The sequence below is a fragment of the Monodelphis domestica genome, chromosome 6 (genome assembly GCF_027887165.1).
Source record: "Monodelphis domestica isolate mMonDom1 chromosome 6, mMonDom1.pri, whole genome shotgun sequence".
NCBI lineage: Eukaryota > Metazoa > Chordata > Mammalia > Didelphimorphia > Didelphidae > Monodelphis > Monodelphis domestica.
In genome coordinates, this window is record NC_077232.1 from 210,069,804 (window position 1) to 210,091,104 (window position 21,301).

The following is a 21,301-nucleotide window of genomic DNA, read 5'->3' on the forward strand; positions in this document are numbered from 1 at the left end:
AAACAGATTCCAGACTAAATCTCATGAACAGATGGCCCAGACAGTTCAGGATCACACCAGAAAGCTCTGAAGATATAAATCCAGCCAGCAAGGGAAGCAGGTAAGATGGAGAAGTCCATATAGAAAAACAGTTAGAAAGGAAAGGAAGCTAGTCCCCTCCAGGTAAACCAGAGAAAAAGAGCCAGCACAAGCCCCAACTGTTCCTTAGCAACAGCTTAACTTCTCCTTGCAGAATTCAAGAATTCTTACTCTGCTGTTCCTTGCCTCTGCCCTCTGCAGACAGACATTTTCCTCTTTAACTTTAACTTTTCTTTATAACAGATTCCTTTTCTAATTCTCTGTAGAGTAAGATAGAATTCTAAATCCCATTGAGTATACTTGTTTTGCCCTATTTGAGTAAGTTAAGAGTAAAGCTTAACCATTGCCGACCACCACCCTTATCCTCCCCTCTCTATAATGACTTTTTACACTTCTTTAAGTTATATAATTTACCCCATTCTACCTCTCATTTCCCTTTTCTCTCAGTACAACTTTCTCTTTAAGACCTTGATTGATTTTTTTACATATCATTCATATGCATACATATTGTTTCATATCACATTTACATACACATCTTACCATTATATATCATCATATACATCACATCATCATAATCAGCTTACTTCTCTATCTTCTTTCTGAATAAATTCTTTCTATCTTCTCTACTATTAAGAATAATTTTTGAGCATTACAGGAAACTTTCTATGTAGACATATAAACATTTTTACCTTCATGAGTCACTTAATTTTTTTCTTTCTTATTTACCTTTTATGGTTTCTCTTCTGTCTCATGTTTGGACTTCAAATGTTTTGTTTAGGTCTGGCGAATTCCTCAGGAATGCTTGGAAATCTATCTTATTGAATGTCCATTTTTTCCCCTGAAAGAATATGCTCAGTTTTGCTGGATAGGTGACTCTGAGTTGTAAATCCAACTCTTTTGCCTTACTGAATATCATATTCCATGCCTTTTGATACTTTAATGTAGAAGACATGAGGTTCTGTGTGATCATAATTGTAGCTCCAAGGTATTTGAATGGTTTCTTTCTGGCTGCTTAAAGAATGTTCTCCTTAGCTTGGTGGCTCTTAAATTTGGTTATTATATTCCTCAAAGTTGTCATTTGAGGACTTCTTTCTGGAGGTAATTTATGAATTTTTTTCAATTTCAATTTTATTTTCTTGTTTGAGGAACTCTGGGTAGTTATCTTTCATAATTTCTTGTAATATGATGTCCAAGGTTTTTTCTTGATCATGGCTTTCAGGTAGTCCAATACTTCTAAAATTGTCTCTCCTGGATCCATTTTCTAGGTTCGTTGGTTTTTCAATAAGATTTATTGTTTCTTGTTTTCTTTTGAAATCATTAGTGTCTAGATAGGCAATTCTGATTTTTTTAAACAATATTTTATTTGGTCATTTCAAAACATTCATTGGAGACAAAGATCATCCCCCCCGCCCCCCATAGCCGATGCATGATTCCACTGGGTTTCACATGTGTTCTTGATTCGAACCCATTTCCATGTTGTTGGTATTTACATTAGAGTGTTCATTTAGAGTCTCTCCTCAGACATGTCCCCGTAACCCCTGTAGTCAAGCAGTTGCTTTTCCTTGGTGTTTTTACTACCACAGTTTGTCCTCTGCTTGTGGATAGTGTTTTTTCTCCTAGATCCCTACAGATTGTTAAGGGACATTGCATTGACACTAATGGAGAATTCCATTACATTAAATTGTACCACAATGTATCAGTCTCTGTGTACAGTGTTTTCCTGGTTCTGCTTCTTTCACTCTGCATCACTTCCTGGAGGTTGTTCCAGTCTCCATGGAATTCCTCCACTTTATTATTCCTTTTAGCACAATAGTATTCCATCACCAACATATACCATAATTTGTTCAGCCATTCTCCAATTGAAGGGCATCCCCTCATTTTCCAGTTTTTTGCCACCACAAAGAGTGCAGCTATGAATATTCTTGTACAAGTCTTTTTCCTTATTATCTCTTTGGGGTACAAACCCAGCAGTGCTATGTCTGGATCAAAGGGCAGACAGTCTTTTATCGCTCTTTGGGCATAGTTCCAATTTATCCTCCAGAATGGTTGGATCAATTCACAACTCCACCAGCAATGAATTAATGTCCCCACTTTGCCACATCCCCTCCAGCACTCATTACTTTCCATAGCTGTCATGTTAGCCAATCTGCCAGGTGTGAGGTGATACCTCAGAGTTGTTTTGATTTGCATCTCTCTGATTATCAGAGATTTAGAACACTTTTTCATGTGCTTATTAATAGTTTTGATTTCTTTGGCTGAGAATTGCCTGTTCATGTCCCTTGCTCATTTATCAATTGGAGAATAGTTTGATTTTTTTGTACAATTGATTTAATTCTTTGTAAATTTGAGTAATTAGACCTTTGTCAGAGATTTTTATGAAGATTGTTTCCCAATTTGTTGCTTCCCTTCTGATTTTAGTTACATTGGTTTTGTTTGTACAAAAGCTTTTTAATTTGATGTAGTCAAAATTATTTATTTTACATTTTTGACACTTTCTATGTCTTTCTTGGTTTTAATCTTTCCCTTCCCAAAGGTCTGACATGTATACTATTCTGTGTTTGCCTAATTTACTTATAGTTTCCTTCTTTATGTTCGTCATTCACCCATTTTGAATTTATCTTGGTGTAGGGTGTGAGGTGCTGATCCAAACCTAGTCTCTCCCACACTGCCTTCCAATTTTCCCAGCAGTTTTTATCGAATAGTGGATTTTTGTCCCCAAAGCTGGGATCTTTGGGTTTATCATATACTGTCTTGCTGAGGTCACTTGCCCCAAGTCTATTCCACATACTGTCTTGCTGAGGTCACTTGCCCCAAGTCTATTCCACTGATCCTCCTTTCTGTCTCTTAGCCAGTACCAAATTGTTTTGATGACTGCTGCTTTGTAATATAGGTTGAGATCTGGGACTGCAAGGCCTCCTTCCTTTGTATTTTTTTCATTATTTCCCTGGATATCCTTGATCCTTTGTCCTTCCAAATGAACTTTGTTATGGTTTTTTCTAAATCAGTAAAGAAATTTTTTGGAAGTTCAATAGGTATGGCACTAAATAGATAGACAAGATTGGGTAGGATGTTCATTTTTATTATATTGGCTCATCCTACCCATGAGCAGTTAAATGTTTTTCCAATTGCTCAAGTCTAGTTTTAGTTGTGTGGAGAGTGTTTTATAGTTGTGTTCATATAGTTCCTTTGTTTGTCTCGGCAGATAGATTCCTAGGTATTTTATTTTGTCTAAGGTGATTTTGAATGGGATTTCTCTTTCTAGTTTTTGCTGCTGAGCTGTGTTGGAAATATATAGAAATGCTGATGACATATGCGGGATTATTTTGTATCCTGCAACTTTACTAAAGTTGTTAATTATTTCGATTAGCTTTTTGGTTGATTCTCTAGGATTCTTTAAGTAGACCATCATGTCATCCGCAATTCTGATTTTTAAGGCCTGATTTTCTCCTGTCCATTTTTGATTCTCCTTTTTCAATTGGACCATTTCTTCCTGCATCACTTTCATTTCTCCTTGTATCATTTTCCTTTCTTCTTGTATCACTTTCATTTCTCTTCCCCACTTTTCCTCTGTCTCTCTTAATTGATTTTTTTTTAAAAAATTGATTTTAAAGATTGGACACAACCTGTGTCCAATCCATATTTTTCTTTTGGATTTTGCATGTGTTTCCTTTGCTTTCACTGTCCCCTTCTGTGTCTATACCTTGTTTATTTGTCTCCATAGAAATTCTTTAGAGTTAGGTGCTTTTTTTTGTTTACTAATTTTTCATATTTAATTATGGATAGACTATTTTCTGGGAAGTTGGGGTACCCTCTTAAACTTCAGTCCTTGCTTGATGTTATTCTCAGCTTATTTTTTGGGTCTGAGGGTTGAAAACTCTGAAAGTTCCCTCCCCTTGCTGATTCAATTGACCCTGGAGATGCTGATGGCTTAAGGACTTTCCTCAGGGTGTAAGCTTTTGCTCTCACTCTGACCTTCATCAGGTCAGGAGGTGATCAAATTCTAGCCCCAACCTAAAGCTCAAGATTTTGGTCTTGCTCTTTACTTGATCCAATCAGGCACACCCTTGATTGTCCTGTCTTGGAGCTCTGCCCTAAGCTTTAGACAGAAAGGTCAATACTAAGTATGTATCAGTCACCAAACTATGTACTAAATCCTTATCCCAAACCGAGTGGAAATCCTGGCTTCACTCTGGGCTTCAGCCCAGACTGTCCTGGACTGGAGCTTTAGACTTCTCCACAGGTTTGAAATTTCAAGGGGTATGAGTTGACTTGTGTCACTATTTGCCAGGCAGGATCTCTGGATCTGAATGTTGGCTTGGACTTGAGGTTCTGAACCTGGGATAACAGATGGGGGTTGGGGGGAGTGGAGAAGGACATGGCTTGCTCTTGGCTTGTTCTTCCCTCCTTGAATACACCTTCTTACTGGCTCTGCTCTCCTCTCACCCCAGTGCCCCAGATGATCTCTGCCTACCTTTTGGGTTTTTCTATTCTTGAAAGTTGTTTCACTCTGTCTCTTTATCGGGTCTTTCCCTCCTGCATTCATTTTGTGGTGATATTTTAATCTTTATCGGAGAGGATTCTTGTGGTGATACAGAGCTGCTATAGTTTATTCCCCCATCTTGGTTTCAATTCGAGTAATATTCAATTGGAAAATTTGAGAAGTTTTAGAGTATGGTTTTAAAATTCTAAAATCCTAATGCTTTTCTCATTAGGAATAGTATTAACTGAGAGTTGAATTCTGCTCTAAAATAAATATTGATAGTATTGTTGGGCCAATTCCTTGCTTGATATGTCATGCTTTACTCTCATGATTTTACTCATTAGCAGACTACCATGACAGCAGAGAACATAAAGTTAAAGCTGATAGTAATTACGGCTATGGAGACAGGGCTGACAAAAGGATGGCTCTACTGGTTAGCAGAACCTAAGGGAATAATTGGCCAATCATTTGAAGACATGCACTGTCAGCTCTGTCATGAAGTTTCTCATTGGAGCAGAAAGAACCCTTGTTTGGAAAGGGAGGATCTCAACTTCCTGAATCTCAGTCTCCTCATCTGTTCAATGAAGAATTGAATTAACTGACCTCCAAGTTCTTTCTTAGGTCTATATCTATGACATATGACATAAAGGAGAAATTTGGGACATATGAGAATACAGTTACTTGAATTAAAAGACAATAAAAATAGAAGAGTCAAAGAGTAACATTTTAATGCATCAATGTCAACCAATAGGAACTGCCTGGCAGTTTTTCCCTGGCTCTATTTGAGCCCTTGATCTATTTGAAATTTAACAGATTAGAGTAGTTAATAAATTGGAAAACACAATCAAGTTCCACAATATCTACAAAGACCAATGGCCCAAACCTAATAATATGAAATTTAATAAGTAGAAATATAAAATCTTACACGTTGATTCAAAAAAACCCACAAGTGGCTAGGTACCAAATCATGTTTAGTGAATTTAATGCTCAGTGTGAATCAACAGTGTATGAGTAATAGAGTTTGAGGGAAGGAGAAGGAGTAGGTTACAGAGATTTGATCCAAAGGTGAAAGAAGGCTACTCTAAGCTCTCGGGGAAAGGAGTGACACAATAAAAATTCTAGATGTTCCACCTCTTCCTGATGCTCAGTCAAGGAGATAAGGCATTTCCTTCCCCCAAAGGAGGGCAGAGGAATAAAGGAAGAGGAAGGGGCATGTTCTGGGCCAGGCTAAAGGAGTGAATGGGTGGGAGCACAGAAGAAAGTCATGTGCCCACAGACCTTGGACTCATTCCTCTTCCCTGAAGCCTGAAATCCATCCCTACCTTAGGGAACAGGCATGGTCTGAAAGCGGAATGCATGCAGTGAGATAAAGGGAGAGGTGGCTGTCTCTCTGGAGTTGGATGAGATATGCTGGAGACACAGACAAGGGCCACCACAGTATCAGTGATGATTTGAACATAAATATGTGCACATTTATATACAGGGGAAGGGTTTTATTTCAACTGTATATGTACACAAATATTTCTAAAGCACAGGTAGAAAATACATTTTTATATCTGAATACAATGATCAGAGAAAGTGGTCCAGGGACCAAGGGTAAAGGCAATCTAACTTTTATTAGTTATTTGATATTTCATTGACAAACACCATTAAGTCCTGGAGGAAAGAAAAAGAAAACAATTTAAAGAAAAAAAAATATAAAACATCCCAAGCACCAAAATTTAATGACTAGAAAAATTTTAAATTCTATCCAATAAAAACAATAAATGATATTATTTCATTTCTGGACTATATGCTCCTTCAGGGAACACATTCTATTAATAATAATGATCTTTGTATTCCCCAATGCCTAGGACAAACCAGGTATTCCATAAATATTTGTCCAGTGTTTTTGATTTGGTAAGGAACAGAGTAGAGAGAGATCACAAGATCATAGATTTGAGCAGTACTAAGACTTCTGGGCCACTTTCTATGAGAAAAGCTGCCCTGTATATTCATAGCTGTCAAAGGAACTGAATTTCAAAGCCCATATACGGTTGGATTTGAATAATTAATTTGGGTTAATTAAATTCTTGCATGGCACTTGCCCCATGGCTTAAAAGTTTTTCACTACCATTATAGCATTTTTAAAAAGTGCTCTCTGGGACTTCCAGGTAAACATGGCAGCAATCTAGAAGCAAATTGCTTCCTCTCCCCTGTACTGAACAAAATAGACTACCTCAAAAGAGCATAAAAATCATCTTTGGAAGATCGGAGGGACTCTCCAGCAGCCCACAGCAACGAAGGTACGTGGGGTTTGAACACTTCCACACTATAAGAGGGAGAGAAAGCTCACTGCCAAGTGTGAGCTGAGCTGAGCTGAACTGCCCTCCCCCACCCCACCTACAGAACCGGAGTAGGGACCAGCGCACTCACCGGAGACAGTGAGTGAGTAAGGAATGTCTCTGCAGTGAGTGGGGAGCACTCCAGGGTCCTTGGGATCTAAGGAGGACTCCCAGGCAACTACCCCTCAGAGCAGTTTCACTGGAGAGCACGCAGACCGCAGGGACTCCTGCAAACTGCGAACACCATGGAGGCTCTAAAAACAGCCTGAGGCAAAATCTCCCCCGCTCCTTGCTGTAGTGGGGGGGGGGGGCACGCCAGAGTCCTTGGGAACTGACAAGGAATACCAGGGAACCACCCCGCGGAGTGGTTTTACAGGGGAAGCCTGGGCACACGGGAGAGAAGAGACCACAGACTGTGTGGGCAGGCATGCTAACAAACTTCAGAGGCTGGGAAGAATCAGCCTGAGGCAAAAGCATCAAAATCCACCCATTTCACTCAGATTTCTGACTAAAAAGGAAAGGGAAAACCACCAAAGGGATGGCTCAGAGTGCCCAAGATCAACTTTCCAATAAGAAATTGAAAACTTTTACGGAGGGAAAACACAGCCTACAGATGAAAAAGAGGATGAAATGCAAACAAAATCAAAACGCCTCAAAAAATGGAAATTATCCACAAGCTCTGGAAGAACTCAAAATGGAGCTTATCCAAAAGATGGAAACCTTCTGGTTAGAAAAATAGGAAAAAATTCAGAAAGAGGTCTTCAGCCTGACAGACAAAAACTCAAAATTGGAGAAAGAGCTGGAAGCCTCTATCAGAAGGGCAGACCAAACTGAAAAGCAAAACCAGTCATTAAAGACCAGAATTAAGCAACTGGAAGACAATGACCTTGCAAAACAGCAAGAATTAATAAAGCAAAGTCAAAAAATTAATGAATTAGAAGAAAACATAAAATATCTCACTGACAAGGTAACAGACCAGGAAAACAGAGGAAGGAGAAACAATTTGAGAATCATTGGTCTACCTGAAAAAACAGAGATTAACAAAAACCTCGATGCCATACTACAAGAAATCATTGAAGAGAATTGCCCTGATGTTCTCAACCAAGAGGGCAAAATAGAAATTAAAAGAGTTCATAGAACACCCTCTATACTAAATCCCTAAAAGACAACCCCCAGGAATGTAATCGCCAAATTCAAGAGCTTCCAAGCTAAGGAGAAAATATTACAAGAAGTTAGGAAGACAAACTTCAGATATAAAGGTGCATCAATAAGGATCATACATGACCTAGCAGAGAACACGCTAAGAGACTGTAAAGCCTGGAACACAATATTCAGAAAGGCAAGAGAACTGGGTCTTCAACCAAGAATCAGCTACCTATCAAAACTGACTATATACTTCCAGGGGAAAGTATGGGCATTCGACAAAATAGAAGATTTCCAAATATTCATTAAGAAAAGACCAGAACTCAGTGGAAAGTTTAACACCCAAATACAAAGAGCAAGAGAAACATGAAAAGGTAAATATGAAAGAAAGGGAAAAGGAGAAAAGTGCATTTTTTTCCTTTTCTTCAAACTCTCTTCTATAAGGGCCACAATTAGATCAACTTATATATACTAACATATGGGGGAAATGTTATGTGCAACTTTCAAAAATTGTATGCATTAATAGAGCAATCAGAAGAATCACTCATAGGGAAAGATTGGGGCATTAACATGATTTGGGGGAGGAGAAAAAAAAGGAAAAAAAGGAAGGGGGGAATCAGTGATGGTACTAAGACATACTTGAAGAAATAGAAATAAATTAAATAGAACAATATTTGTCACACAACGATACACACGGGAAGGGGAGGGGAAGAATTCTCTTATAAGAAGGAGAGAAAAAGAGTGATAATTGGTATTACTTAAACCTTACTCTCATCTTGAATTCTATCTTATCCAACAGGGTAAGGGAGAAGGGAAAACCAAGGGGGTAGGGGGAGGGAACACAAAAAGGGAGGGAAGGAGAGGGGGGAGGGGAAGGGAACAAAAAGGGAGGGGCTAGAAAGGGAAGCATAACAAGGGAGGGGACTAGGGGGACTGATTTAAAATAAACCACGGGTTTAAAAGGTAATAGCAAAAGAAGAAAGTTCAGAATTAGGGGAGGATATCAAAATGCTGGGGAATTCTCTAATGACAATCATAACATTGAACGTGAATGGGATGAACTCACCCATAAAATGTAGACAAACAGACAAATGGATTAGAATCCAAAACCCTACCATATGTTGTCTTCAGGAAACACACATGAGGTGGGTAGAAACTCACAAGGTCAGAATTAAAGGTTGGAGTAAGACCTATTGGGCCTCAACTGACAGAAAGAAGGCAGGAGTAGCAATCATGATATCTGACAAAGCCAAAGCAAAAATAGACCTGATTAAAAGGGATAGGGAAGGGAAATACATCCTGATAAAAGGGAGTATAGACAACAAGGAAATATCACTAATCAACATGTATGCACCAAATGGTATAGCACCCAAATTTCTAATGGAGAACTAGGAGAACTGAAGGAGGAAATAGATAATAAAACTATACTAGTGGGAGATATGAACCAACCACTATCAAATTTAGATAAATCAAATCAAAAAATAAAAAGAGGTAAAAGAGGTGAATGAAATCTTAGAAAAATTAGAGTTGCTAGATATATGGAGAAAAATAAAAACGGACAAAAAGGAATACACCTTCTTTTCAGCAGCACATGGCACATTCACAAAGATTGACCATACACTAGTTCATAAAAACATGGCATAAAAATGTAGAAAAAAAATAATTAATGCAACCTTTTCAGATCATAAGGCAATAATAAAAATAATGATCAGTAAGGGTACGTGGAGAGCAAAATCAAAAATCAATTGGAAATTAAATAATATGGTGCTCCAAAATCAGTTAGTTAAGAGAACAAATCATAGAAACAATTAATAATTTCATTGAAGAAAATGACAATGGTGAGACATCCTTTCAAACCTTATGGGATGCAGACAAAGCAGTACTCAGAGGAAAATTCATATCCCTGAGGGCATATATTAACAAATTAGGGAGGGCAGAGATCAATGAATTGGACATGCAAATCAAAAAACTTGAAAGCAAACAAACTAAAATCCCCCAAAAGAAAACCAAATTAGAAATCCTAAAAATTAAGGGAGAAATTAATAAAATTGAAAGTGATAGAACTATTGAACTAATAAATAAGACAAGAAGCTGGTACTTTGAAAAAAAACAGACAAGGTACTGGTCAACCTAATTTTAAAAAAAAGGAGAGAAGAAAAGCAAATTAACAGTATCATAGATGAAAATGGGGACTTTACCTCCAATGAAGAAGAAATTAAGGTAATCATTAAAAACTTCTTTGACCATTATATGGCAATAAATATGTCAATCTAGGCGATATGGATGAATATTTACAAAAATATAAATTGCCTAGACTAACAGAAGAAGAAATAGAATTCTTAAATAATCCCATATCAGAAAAAGAAATCCAACAGGCCATCAAAGAACTCCCTAAGAATAAATCCCCAGGGCCTGATGAATTCACAAGTGAATTCTATCAAACATTCAAAGAACAGCTATTTGACATAATAAGCAAAGAGGGAGTGCTACCAAAATCCTTTTATGACACAAATATGGAACTGATTCCAAAGCCAGGCAGATCAAAAACGGAGAAAAAAAACTACAGACCAATCTCCCTAATGAACATAGATGCAAAAATCTTAAACAGGATACTAGGAAAAAGACTCCAGCAAGTAATCAGGAGGGTCATTCGCTATGATCAAGTAGGATTTATACCAGGAATGCAAGACTGGTTCAATATTAGGAAAACCATCCACATAATTAACCATATTAACAAACAAACCAACAAAAACCACATGGTTATCTCAATAGATGCAGAAAAAGCCTTTGATAAAATACAACATCTATTCCTATTAAAAACACTAGAAAGTATAGGAATAGAAGGGTCTTTCCTAAAAACAATAAACATTATCTAAAACCATCAGCTAACATCATCTGCAATGGGGACAAACTAGATGCATTCCCAATAAGATCAGGAGTGAAACAAGGATGCCCATTATCACCTCTATTATTTAACATTGTACTAGAAACACTAGCAGTAGCAATTAGAGAAGAAAAAGAAATTGAAGGCATTAAAATAGGCAATGAAGAGACCAAGTTATCACTCTTTGAGGATGATATGATGGTCTACTTAAAGAATCCTAGAGAATCAATAAAAAAGCTAATCGAAATAATCAACAACTTTAGCAAAGTTGCAAGATACAAAATAAACCCACATAAGTCATCAGCATTCCTATATATTTCCAACACATCTCAGCAGCAAGCATTAGAAAGAGAATTCCCATTCAAAATCACCTTAGACAAAATAAAATACTTGGGAATCTATCTCCCGAGACAAACACAGGAACTTTATGAACACAACTACAAAACACTCTCCACACAATTAAAACTAGACATGAGCAATTGGAAAAACATTAACTGCTCATGGGTAGGACGAGCCAATATAATAAAAATGAACATCCTACCCAATCTTATCTATCTATTTAGTGCCATACCCATTGAACTTCCAAAAAAATTGTTTACTGAATTAGAAAAAAACATAACAAAGTTCATTTGGAAGGACAAAGGATCAAGGATATCCAGGGAAATAATGAAAAAAATACAAAGGAAGGTGGCCTTGCAGTCCTAGATCTCAAACTATACTATAAAGCAGTGGTCATCAAAACAATTTGGTACTGGCTAAGAGACAGAAAGGAGGATCAGTGGAATAGACTTGGGGCAAGTGACCTCAGCAAGACAGTCTATGATAAACCCAAAGACCCCAGCTTTGGGGACAAAAATCCACTATTTGACAAAAAAATTCTGGGAAAACTAGAAGACAGTGTGGGAGAGATTAGGTCTGGATCAACACCTCACACCCTACACCAAGATAAACTCAGAATGGGTGAATGACCTGAATATAAAGAAGGAAACTATAAGTAAATTAGGTGAACACAGAATAGTATACATGTCAGACCTTTGGGAAGGGAAAGATTTTAAAACCAAGCAAGACATAGAAAGAGTCACAAAATGTAAAATAAATAATTTTGATTACATCAAATTAAAAAGGTTTTGTACAAACAAAATCAATGTAACCAAAATTAGAAGGGAAGCAACAAATTGGGAAACAATCTTCATTACAAAAACCTCTGACAAAGGTCTAATTACTCAAATTTATAAAGAGCTAAAGCAATTGTACAAAAAAAATCAAGCCATTCTCCAATTGATAAATAGTCAAGGGACATGAATAGGCAGTTTTCAGCCAAAGAAATCAAAACTATTAATAAGCACATGAAAAAGTGTTCTAAATCTCTGATAATCAGAGAGATGCAAATCAAAACAACTCTGAGGTATCACCTCACACCTAGCAGATTGGCTAACATGACAGCTATGGAAAGTAATGAATGCTGGAGGGGATGTGGCAAAGTGGGGACATTAATTCATTGCTGGTGGAGTTGTGAATTGATCCAACCATTCTGGAGGACAAATTGGAACTATGCCCAAAGAGCGATAAAAGACTGTCTGCCCTTTGATCCAGCCATAGCACTTCTGGGTTTGTACCCCAGAGATAATAAGGAAAAAGACTTGTACAAGAATATTCAGAGCTGCGCTCTTTGTGGTGGCAAAAAACTGGAAAATGAGGGGATACCCTTCAATTGGGGAATGGCTGAACAAATTATGGTATATGTTGGTGATGGAATACTATTGTGCTAAAAGGAATAATAAAGTGGAGGAATTCCATGGAGACTGGAACGACCTCCAGGAAGTAATGCAGAGATGAGAGGAGTAGAACCAGGAGAACATTGTACACAGAGACTGATATACTGTGGGACAATGGAAAGTAATGGACTTCTCCATTAGTCTCAATGCAATGTCCCTGAACAACCTGCAGGGATCAAGGAGAAAAAAAAAACTACCCACAAGCAGAGGAGAAATGGTGGGAGTAAAAACACCAAGGAAGGACAACAGCTTGACTACAGGGGTGGAGGGGATATGATCGAGGAGAGTCTCTGAATGAACACCCCACTACAGAAACCAATAGCATGGAAATTGGCTCAGGTTGAGGATGCATGTGATACCCAGAAGAATCACGCATTGCCAATGGGAGGGGAAAAGGGAGGGGGAGAGGAAAAAATAGGTGATCTTTGTTTCCAATGAATAACGTTTGAAAATGACCAAACAAAATAATGCTTAAAAAAAGTGCTCTCTGAATACTACTGCCTTTTATTTGTATTTTGAAATAGTTAAAAATGATATAGGCATCCCATTTTGCTTATTAAATCCTTATTTGCATAATGAGTACAAAGATAAGCTTTAGGCTTGACTCCATAGAAACTCACTTCAAATCAAAGGATAATTCAAGCTTTCTTAGATTGTACAGTGTTTTAAAATTACTAAACCCACCTATGTTAACAATAGAGCCTCCTTGTTGTTGAATCATATTCCTCAAAGCAGCTTTACATGTCAGCATGGATCCCAGGAGGTTAGTGTGAAGCTGGGACACCATGTCTTCAGTTTTTGTTCTTAGTAACAAGCCATCCCTACAAAGGAAGAAATAAAGAACATGAGACAAAGATTTTCTGCAGATTACAATTCCCTCAGGGCTTATAACTGAACTTTCAAATAAGAGTTCCTAATGCTGTTCATCTCAACAGTATGGGTAGACCCTGACTGTACATTACCTGTGTAATGTGAGGAAAGGGGAAAGAAGAAACAAGCATTTATTAAGGTCCTACTATCACTATAATTAAACATTTAATATTACATTTGGTCCTCACAACTCTGGAAGGTACTATTAAGAACCTCATTTTACATTTTAGGAAACTGAGGCAAACAGAAGTTAAGTGCCCTGGCCAGTGCCAGACAACTTGTAAATGTCTGAGGCTGGATTTGAACTCTGGTCTCCTGATTGCAGGCCCAGTCTGGGCTACTTGCCTGCCTCTGCCATCAGCTGGGTATTCCTATATTGTTTTATATGCATATAAAACAATATATTGTTATATTCACTGACATATGTCAGTGATATGTCATATTTCAGAGCATAGGGAATGATTCATGTACAAAATATTTCTCTCATGGAAGTGGAAGTGGAAGTGGAAGCATACATTCCAAACAACTGAATTATTCCATCTAATACACTGAAGCTTCCCTTGATTCAAAAATAGTAAGCTAAACATTTCTGAAGCAGCTACCGTGTGCCAGGCACTGTGCAAAGTACTGGGGATACAAAGAAGAATCCGAGTCCCTTCTCTCCTGGAGCTTACGATCTAACGGGACTGACAGTTCCCAAAAGGAAAGTAAAAGGGCAGGAAGAGTGTGAGGGCCCTCAGCTGGAGACATGATGAAGATGGGAGAGTCCAAATCAAGTAGAGCTGCTGCTGGCAGATGAAGAGACAGCCGGCATACTGAGCCCTCTGACAAGGGAAGCTCTGGGGGCAGTTACAGAAGCAACTGAGGGGCCCGATAAGGTGAGAGGGGCGCAGCTGGAGCCATCTCCACAATGATGAGCTTCCTGGGGATGGGTTGATCTGAGGATGAGCTTATTCTGAGCAGGGCGTGATGAAGGTGAGGGTGCAGGGGAAGCCAAACCAAGTGGCTAACAGAAGATGATCAACACAAATAATCGGCGTTTCACTAGGTCTTTGTTCAGAGGTTTGAATTAGATATAATATTAATTCAAAATTAAACTTAGGTTAAGATACAAACAACACATCATTGTGATAGAGGGCAATACTAGGATTACATAACAAGCATGTTAGATTCTGCAAAAAAATCAAAAACGTACCTGTTTATGCCAGCCGCATTTACCAAAAAGTTAACAGGGCCTAAATTTGTCTCCATCTCTTCAAATGCCTTTTGAACATCTTCCTCTTTAGCAACGTCACATTTAAGTGCCAAATGATTTTCTATACAAATATAAAGAGTCAATGTGAAAATAACCTTTTGTATTTTTGAAGAATTTCTACCTTTTTTTTAAAAGGGGGAACTCTTAAAGGTACCATCACCCAGGATCTCTGCTTCATTATAAAGCATGTTTTTTAAAAATATCTAACTTTCTGGTAAGCTAAGAGATTGTCATTATTAATTTTATAATAGCTACAAATACACATAATATGTAAATAATTATAGCATGTTAACATTTATTTTATTGCATTATGACTATATTTATTTAATAATATATATAATATACCTATAATAGAAATGTAATATCTTAGTTAATTGGATATCTTGGTCTCATCTTACTTAATTCAACTTATAAAAATTATTACTACTTTTATATTTCTTATGCTAGATTTTTCCAAGTTTATGTCCAGTTCTAAGTGCCTACTAAAAGTTCTCTTATAGATCCTGGAAGAACTTTGGAGATAAGTGAGACATTGCTCTGCCTCATAAAGTATATCTTAGTGTCAGTAATAAACCTTGGGGAAAATTTGGGTAATTACATCACTCAAAAAATGCCAACCTATTTTAAAATCCCCTTTTATATACTAAAAATGGGGTCTGAAGGCAACAAAAATGACTCAACATATCAAAATTTAGCAGTTTTTTTGGAATTTCCCCTGTTCAGTTAAAGAACTTGGGAAGACCTGTTTTGCTCTGGCTAGGTAGCCCAGGATCCCCCGTACCTCAGTCCTATGTCACCTACTGCCTAGAGGACATTTAAGCTATTCTTCTGAGACAGATCTTAAACTATCCAAAACAGAACTCAAATGTCCTTCTCTCCCTAAATCTGCCCCTCTCTCAAACCTCCTCTTCCTCCTTCTGCCTCCCACAGACTTGTGTAAGTTTTACCCTCAACTCCTCAGTCTCCCTCATGTCTAATATTCGGTCAACTTCAAATCTTGCTACATCTACCTCCACAACATCTTTCACATCCAACATCTTCCTCTTCATTCACAAGACCAATACCTTATTTACTACAACAGCCTAATTTGTCTCCATCTCTCTGTCTCTAGTCTCTCCCTGCTCCGGTATATCTTCCACACTTTGGTCAAGCTGATTTACCTGACACCCAGAAGATCTGGTCATGTAACCCCCCGACTCTACCCCTTCCAGATTAACTCTGGGACCAATAAACTCCTGTTTCGTTTCTAAAACTCTTTATAATATGGCCCCATCTAATCCTTCCATTTAGTGTACATTACTCTCCGGCACTAAAATCGTCAGACTGGCCTTCTCTCTGTTCTTCACATATGAAACTTCTGTCTGGGTACTGGCCACCCACCATGCCTTGAATGCACTTCTTCCTTACCTCTTTATCCCCTTCTCCCTGAAGCTTTTCCTGATCCCCTCAAACTGCCAGCACCCTCTCTCCCTAATTACCTTATTATGCTTATTTTGTATATACCTATATAAGTCCTTGTTGTCTTTCCATTAGAATGTAAGGTCCTTGAAAAGGAATTGTTTCCTTCTTGTCTTTGTGTCCCCAGCACTTATAAGACAAAACATAGTGGTCAATAAATTGATAAAGTAAATAGATGTAAGTTGAACTAATTGAACTATCATAGGCCATGTACCCTTCTGGATGCTTATTTTAAAGCAAAAAGGGGAATCTCCCAAAGTTCCCTGACCTAAAATATCATTTCACTGAATAAATGCTGTTTTATGATTGAGAAAAATATGGCAAAAAGTTACAAATTCAGTAATACTTTCAAATGAGTTTGTATTTTATTCATTTATTATTTATTACAATAGCATCTACATGTTTAAATAGTGAAACCTATATGTCCAAGAAAACAGTATTAAGTCTTACAGAAGATCTGTGTATTTACTTATTTTCTGAACCTTACTTTCTAACTTAGTAACACTTCCGAGACGGAGAAGTGCAAGGGCTATGCAAATGGGCTTGCCCAGGGTCTCACAGTTAGGAAATGTCTAAGACCATATTTGAACACCAGTCCTCCCAAATCCAGGCCTGGTACTCTATTCCCTGTGCTACCTAGCTGGCCCTGTTTAAATATTTACTATGCTGAGTCACAGTGAATACTTTGTTGAAACTAAATAAGTCAATATGGCAATGACAATCCTGGCTCTGAGGAATTCAGAAATTTGCCCCAAGTGAGTGGTAAAGTGGAGACTCAAGCCCAGGAGTCCCTGTTCTCCCAGCCCCATCAATCATTCTCTAACCTGCTTCTTGTGCCCTCCTCCCTCCTGACACCATCTTTTCCTGGAGTCCTCTTCCTTTACCATCCTTCTACCCACATCCACATGCCAGCTCTTCACCAAACTTGCTAGCAAAATGTACTATTTGGAGAAGCTACTCTCACTTAAGAGCTTAGAGTAACCAGATAAACTAATTCCCACTAGCCCATTAACTGGGCTGTTCTTGGATCAATATCTGGACTCAGGGTACCTACATTTGAATTGGGAGCTCTGAATACTCAGCCCAAGACCTACCATAGCTTTCTGCTTTTTCTTCTTTTTACTTCATCTCTCTCTGCCTCTTTCTTGGTCAGTCATCTGTCTATGCCTTTTGCTCTTATTTTTTCTCTTCATTGGACTTTCAATTGTCTTCTGAATCTTTCTGTGTCTATTTAGCCTGGAGGAGAAAAGACTCAAGGTGGACATGAAAGCTGTCTTTAAGAATCTGAAGGGTTTGTTATGGGGGAGAGGGGGAACGACTGGACTTGTTTTGCCTGGCCCTGACAGGCAAAACCAGGTGTAATAATGATCATAATCATAACTGACATTTATAAAGAGCTTTAAGGCTTACATACATTACCTCACTGAGCAATGTGCTGAAGTTGTTGAGAGACAGATTTGGGTTAGAAATAAAGAAGTCTTTTAGGCTTACAGGGGTTATTGTGGAGGAGGTCTCTCTGAGTTCTGGTATGGGATAAACTGGCTTACCTCTCAGATCCTCTCCAATTAGATTTTCTAGGCCTAACCCACTCTTCCTCCCTACTTTGTCTCTTCCAACGGTCACGCTGGTCAATAAATACTTTAATATGTCAAAGACTTATTTTGTGCAAGACACTAACATCAACATGACAATACCAAAAGGTCAATCTAAGGCTCATCTTATATTATTATCCTCTAGGTTCATTAAGGTACAACCAAATTGGATTCCTCAGTGTCCTGAACAAAAGAAGCATTTATTAAGGGTCTATCATACGGTGGGCATCATACAAAAAGTTTTACAAATATTTGATCAACACACCCTACCTGAGATATAGGTGTTATTGTTATCCCCATTTTCCATGGGGGGCAGAGGGGGTTAAGGCAAAGGTTAAGTGACTTCCCCAGGGTCACACAGCTAGCAAGTATCTGAGGCCAGATTTGACTCAGGTCTTTCTGACTCCAAGCCCTGTTTTCTAGCCAACATGCCAACGTGCTGCTTCCTTATGAGCCTGAAAACAACTGATACTCTCCTCTCATGGTCTCACAAATTTCTATACCTAGAATAGATGGCTTTCCTTTCCCCTTACACCTGTTTGACTTCTCCCCATTCTTTAAAGCCTGATTCATTATCCTCATGTATAAACCACTTCCACATGATTTCCCTCTTAAAACTCTTTTCCATTTCTGTAATATAATTAACATGCATTAATGTGTAACCTCAGTATCTGTGTGCCAATTTCATTCCCCTTTTAACTGACTAAATTATAGTATAATGGAAAGAGCTCTAGACTTAAATTCTAAAACCTGGGTAAAAGTCTCGATTCTGATTTTTTATTAACTGTGTCACTTCTTTATGGGTCTCAATTTACACATCTGTACTATCAGTCAACACTTGAGGAAAACATATGAGGTACAAAATGATTTCACAATTAAATTCTGAACCTCCTTCACAATACTCTGTAAACACTTAACACAATCATAGTGGATGAAGTAATTACTTAGGGAGCTGGGACCCTGAGCACTCTGATGGTAGAACACAGAAATCACAAAGATATGTGAGACCAGACTCCTAGGTTCCCCATCAGGGTGGGCCTCCCAAGTGACAACATAGTAAAGCCAGTACAACGGGAGCCATGGAGGTGTAGCCAACAGGGTTTTTAAACAAGTTCAGGAAGCCCAGTTCCTCTCTCAATTTTTGTATAGGTGTCATAGCCTCCAGACCTATCTCATCAGGTAATCTCTGGCAAGCTGCAGTCACAGCCAGACAGTAAAATGAAGTATCAGACCTAAAAAGACTGAGATCTCTCTTTCTACATCTTATCAATCTCTTTCTCTTTACTAATAAATTCTTATAAATCTGACTATATATCCTCCAGATCAATTTTACTTAGATAATATAATTTTAGTATATATTTATAATAAATGGCATTTATTTATAAGCAGAAGGGCCCTTACAAGTTATGTTCCACCAGATAAAGGAATAAGTCAGATGAGAAGTTAGTAGCAGTTAAGTTATAAACACAGTGCTTACCTTCATATCTAATACTTTCTACTACACTATCTTGATTAATAATAACATTTAATATTTAAATAGCATCTAATATGTGCCAGGCCCTATGCTATGCACTTTGAGAAAGGATTTTCTGACCCTTGCAATAACCCTGTAGATAGATGTTGATATTGTCTGCATTTACAGTTGAGGAAACTGAGGCAAAGGTTAAGCAACTTACCCAGGCTCAGCCAGCTACTAAATTTCTGAGGCAATATTTGAATTCAGGTCTTTCTAACTCAAAATTCAGCACTCTACCTAGCTGCCCTGAGGACACCAACCTGACTCTCCAAAGAAGTGATGAACTACACTCCCTAAATACATTACTCTCACTCTTTAAATTATTGTATTGATTCTACAGGAAAAATTCCCCAATACGGATGAACATAAGCTCCCTGAGAGCAAAAGCTGGATCATTTTTTATTATTTCTGTATCCCCAACTCCAAGCACACTGCCTTCAATTCAGTAAAGATTTATCAATTTATCACATATGTGCTCAGGCTCTGACAGGTTCCAATGATAAAAATGAAAGCAATCCTTGCTCTCAAAGGAACTCAGGATCCTGGCCAAGCTGCTTTTGGTGTTATTTGAGCTGAATCCTGAAAGAGAGTAAGGTCTAAAGAGGTAAGGAAGAAAAATATTCTGGGCAGAGAATGTGTAAAAGTGGAGACTGGAGATGTGGCTGTATCACTTGCGTGGAAGGAGGGGCAAAGTAAAGCCCCTCTAGAAAGATTTTAAAAAGATTTTTTCCACACACACAACACACCTTTTCTGTATGTTTCCCATTTGGGATTATAAACTCTGTGGGCAAAGACTCTTTATTTCTACATTCCTAGCCCTTTGCGCAGTGCACACAGTAGCCACTTAATATTTATTGAACATATAAAGCCTTTGTGAACAAGATTTAAATTGGATATTGGGGGGGGGGGGAAGAGTGATGAGGCCAGGACCTTGTGTCTCAAATGGTGGAATGAGCTCCAGCCCAAAAGGATGCATCTAATAAGGGAGTTGAAGAGGGCGGCGCCTTCCAGGGGAAAGGGTTTATTTACAGAAGGAGGTGGGAGTATCTGGCACATAGTAGGCGCTTAATTAACGGGCTTGTCCTGGGCGGAAAGGCGAGTCAGATCGAGGTCAGGGGTCGGGGGTCAGGAGTCTGGAGACGTTCAAGGCCTGCCTACAACATGTCCTCGCCTTCCCTGCCCTTAGATGTATGGCCCACGTGGACGCAGCCCCTGCCGTACGTACCCCCGAGGTCCCTAGCCACAGCTTTCGCGGCTTCCAGGTTCCTGCCAGCGATCGCCAGCCGGTAGCCCTTCTGGGCCATTAACTGGGCCACCGCTTTGCCGATGCCCCGGGAGCCACCGAACACGGCTCCGACCTTCTCCATGTCGGGCTGAGCTGGCCGAAGGAGGTAGGGTTCTGGGGGTGGGGTGGGGGGCGGCTCCAGGAGGGACTGCAGCGAACGAAAAATCAAGAGCGAGATTAGAGCTCCGCCCCATCCTCGCCCCTTCGTCAGCGCGATGACGTCACCAAGACCCTCGGGCTCTAGGGTGGAAGATTTGGTTTACAAACTCCTGGGGATCTCGGGTTCTACTAAGAAAAACCTTTCGAAGGTGGAGGTGGAAGTGGCTTGGCTAGGGGGAAAAGACACCGCGTTGTTTGCCGGGACTTGTAGTCAAACCACGGAGCAAGAGCGTTGCATGGTGGGATACGTAGTCTTGTATCTGGAGTGGGGCGGGACTGGACGGGATGGGATGGGATGGGATGTAATTCAATTCCTGGGGACCTAATCTGTGGGGCGCTAGGGCGCATCTTGGCAAGAGTGACCGGAACCGGCGCCCACATTTATCGGGTTGCCTCTGTTTCCTTCGGGTCTAGTCAGTGGGTCAGAGGCCAGGAAGATAAATGTAGGGTAACCTGATCCATTGCTGGTCTTACACTGTGAT

General features: G+C 38.9%; 1 protein-coding gene across 2 annotated transcripts in view; it reads right to left on the reverse strand.

Annotated features, from left to right (window-relative positions):
* Positions 1-20,999, reverse strand: part of CBR4 (carbonyl reductase 4) — a 30,499-nt gene extending 9,500 nt beyond the window's left edge. Inside the window, exons 1-3 of one of the 2 annotated variants that reach the window (XM_001365640.4) lie at positions 20,601-20,999; positions 14,750-14,870; positions 13,369-13,505 (exon numbers count right to left, since the gene is read on the reverse strand). In XM_001365640.4, the coding sequence (XP_001365677.1) occupies positions 13,369-13,505; positions 14,750-14,870; positions 20,601-20,742 (400 nt within the window). In that variant the 5' untranslated portion in view covers positions 20,743-20,999. The remainder of the gene's footprint in view (positions 1-13,368; positions 13,506-14,749; positions 14,871-20,600) is intronic. The other variant, XM_007496137.3, reaches the window with a different exon arrangement.
* Between the last annotated feature and the right edge of the window lie 302 nt (positions 21,000-21,301).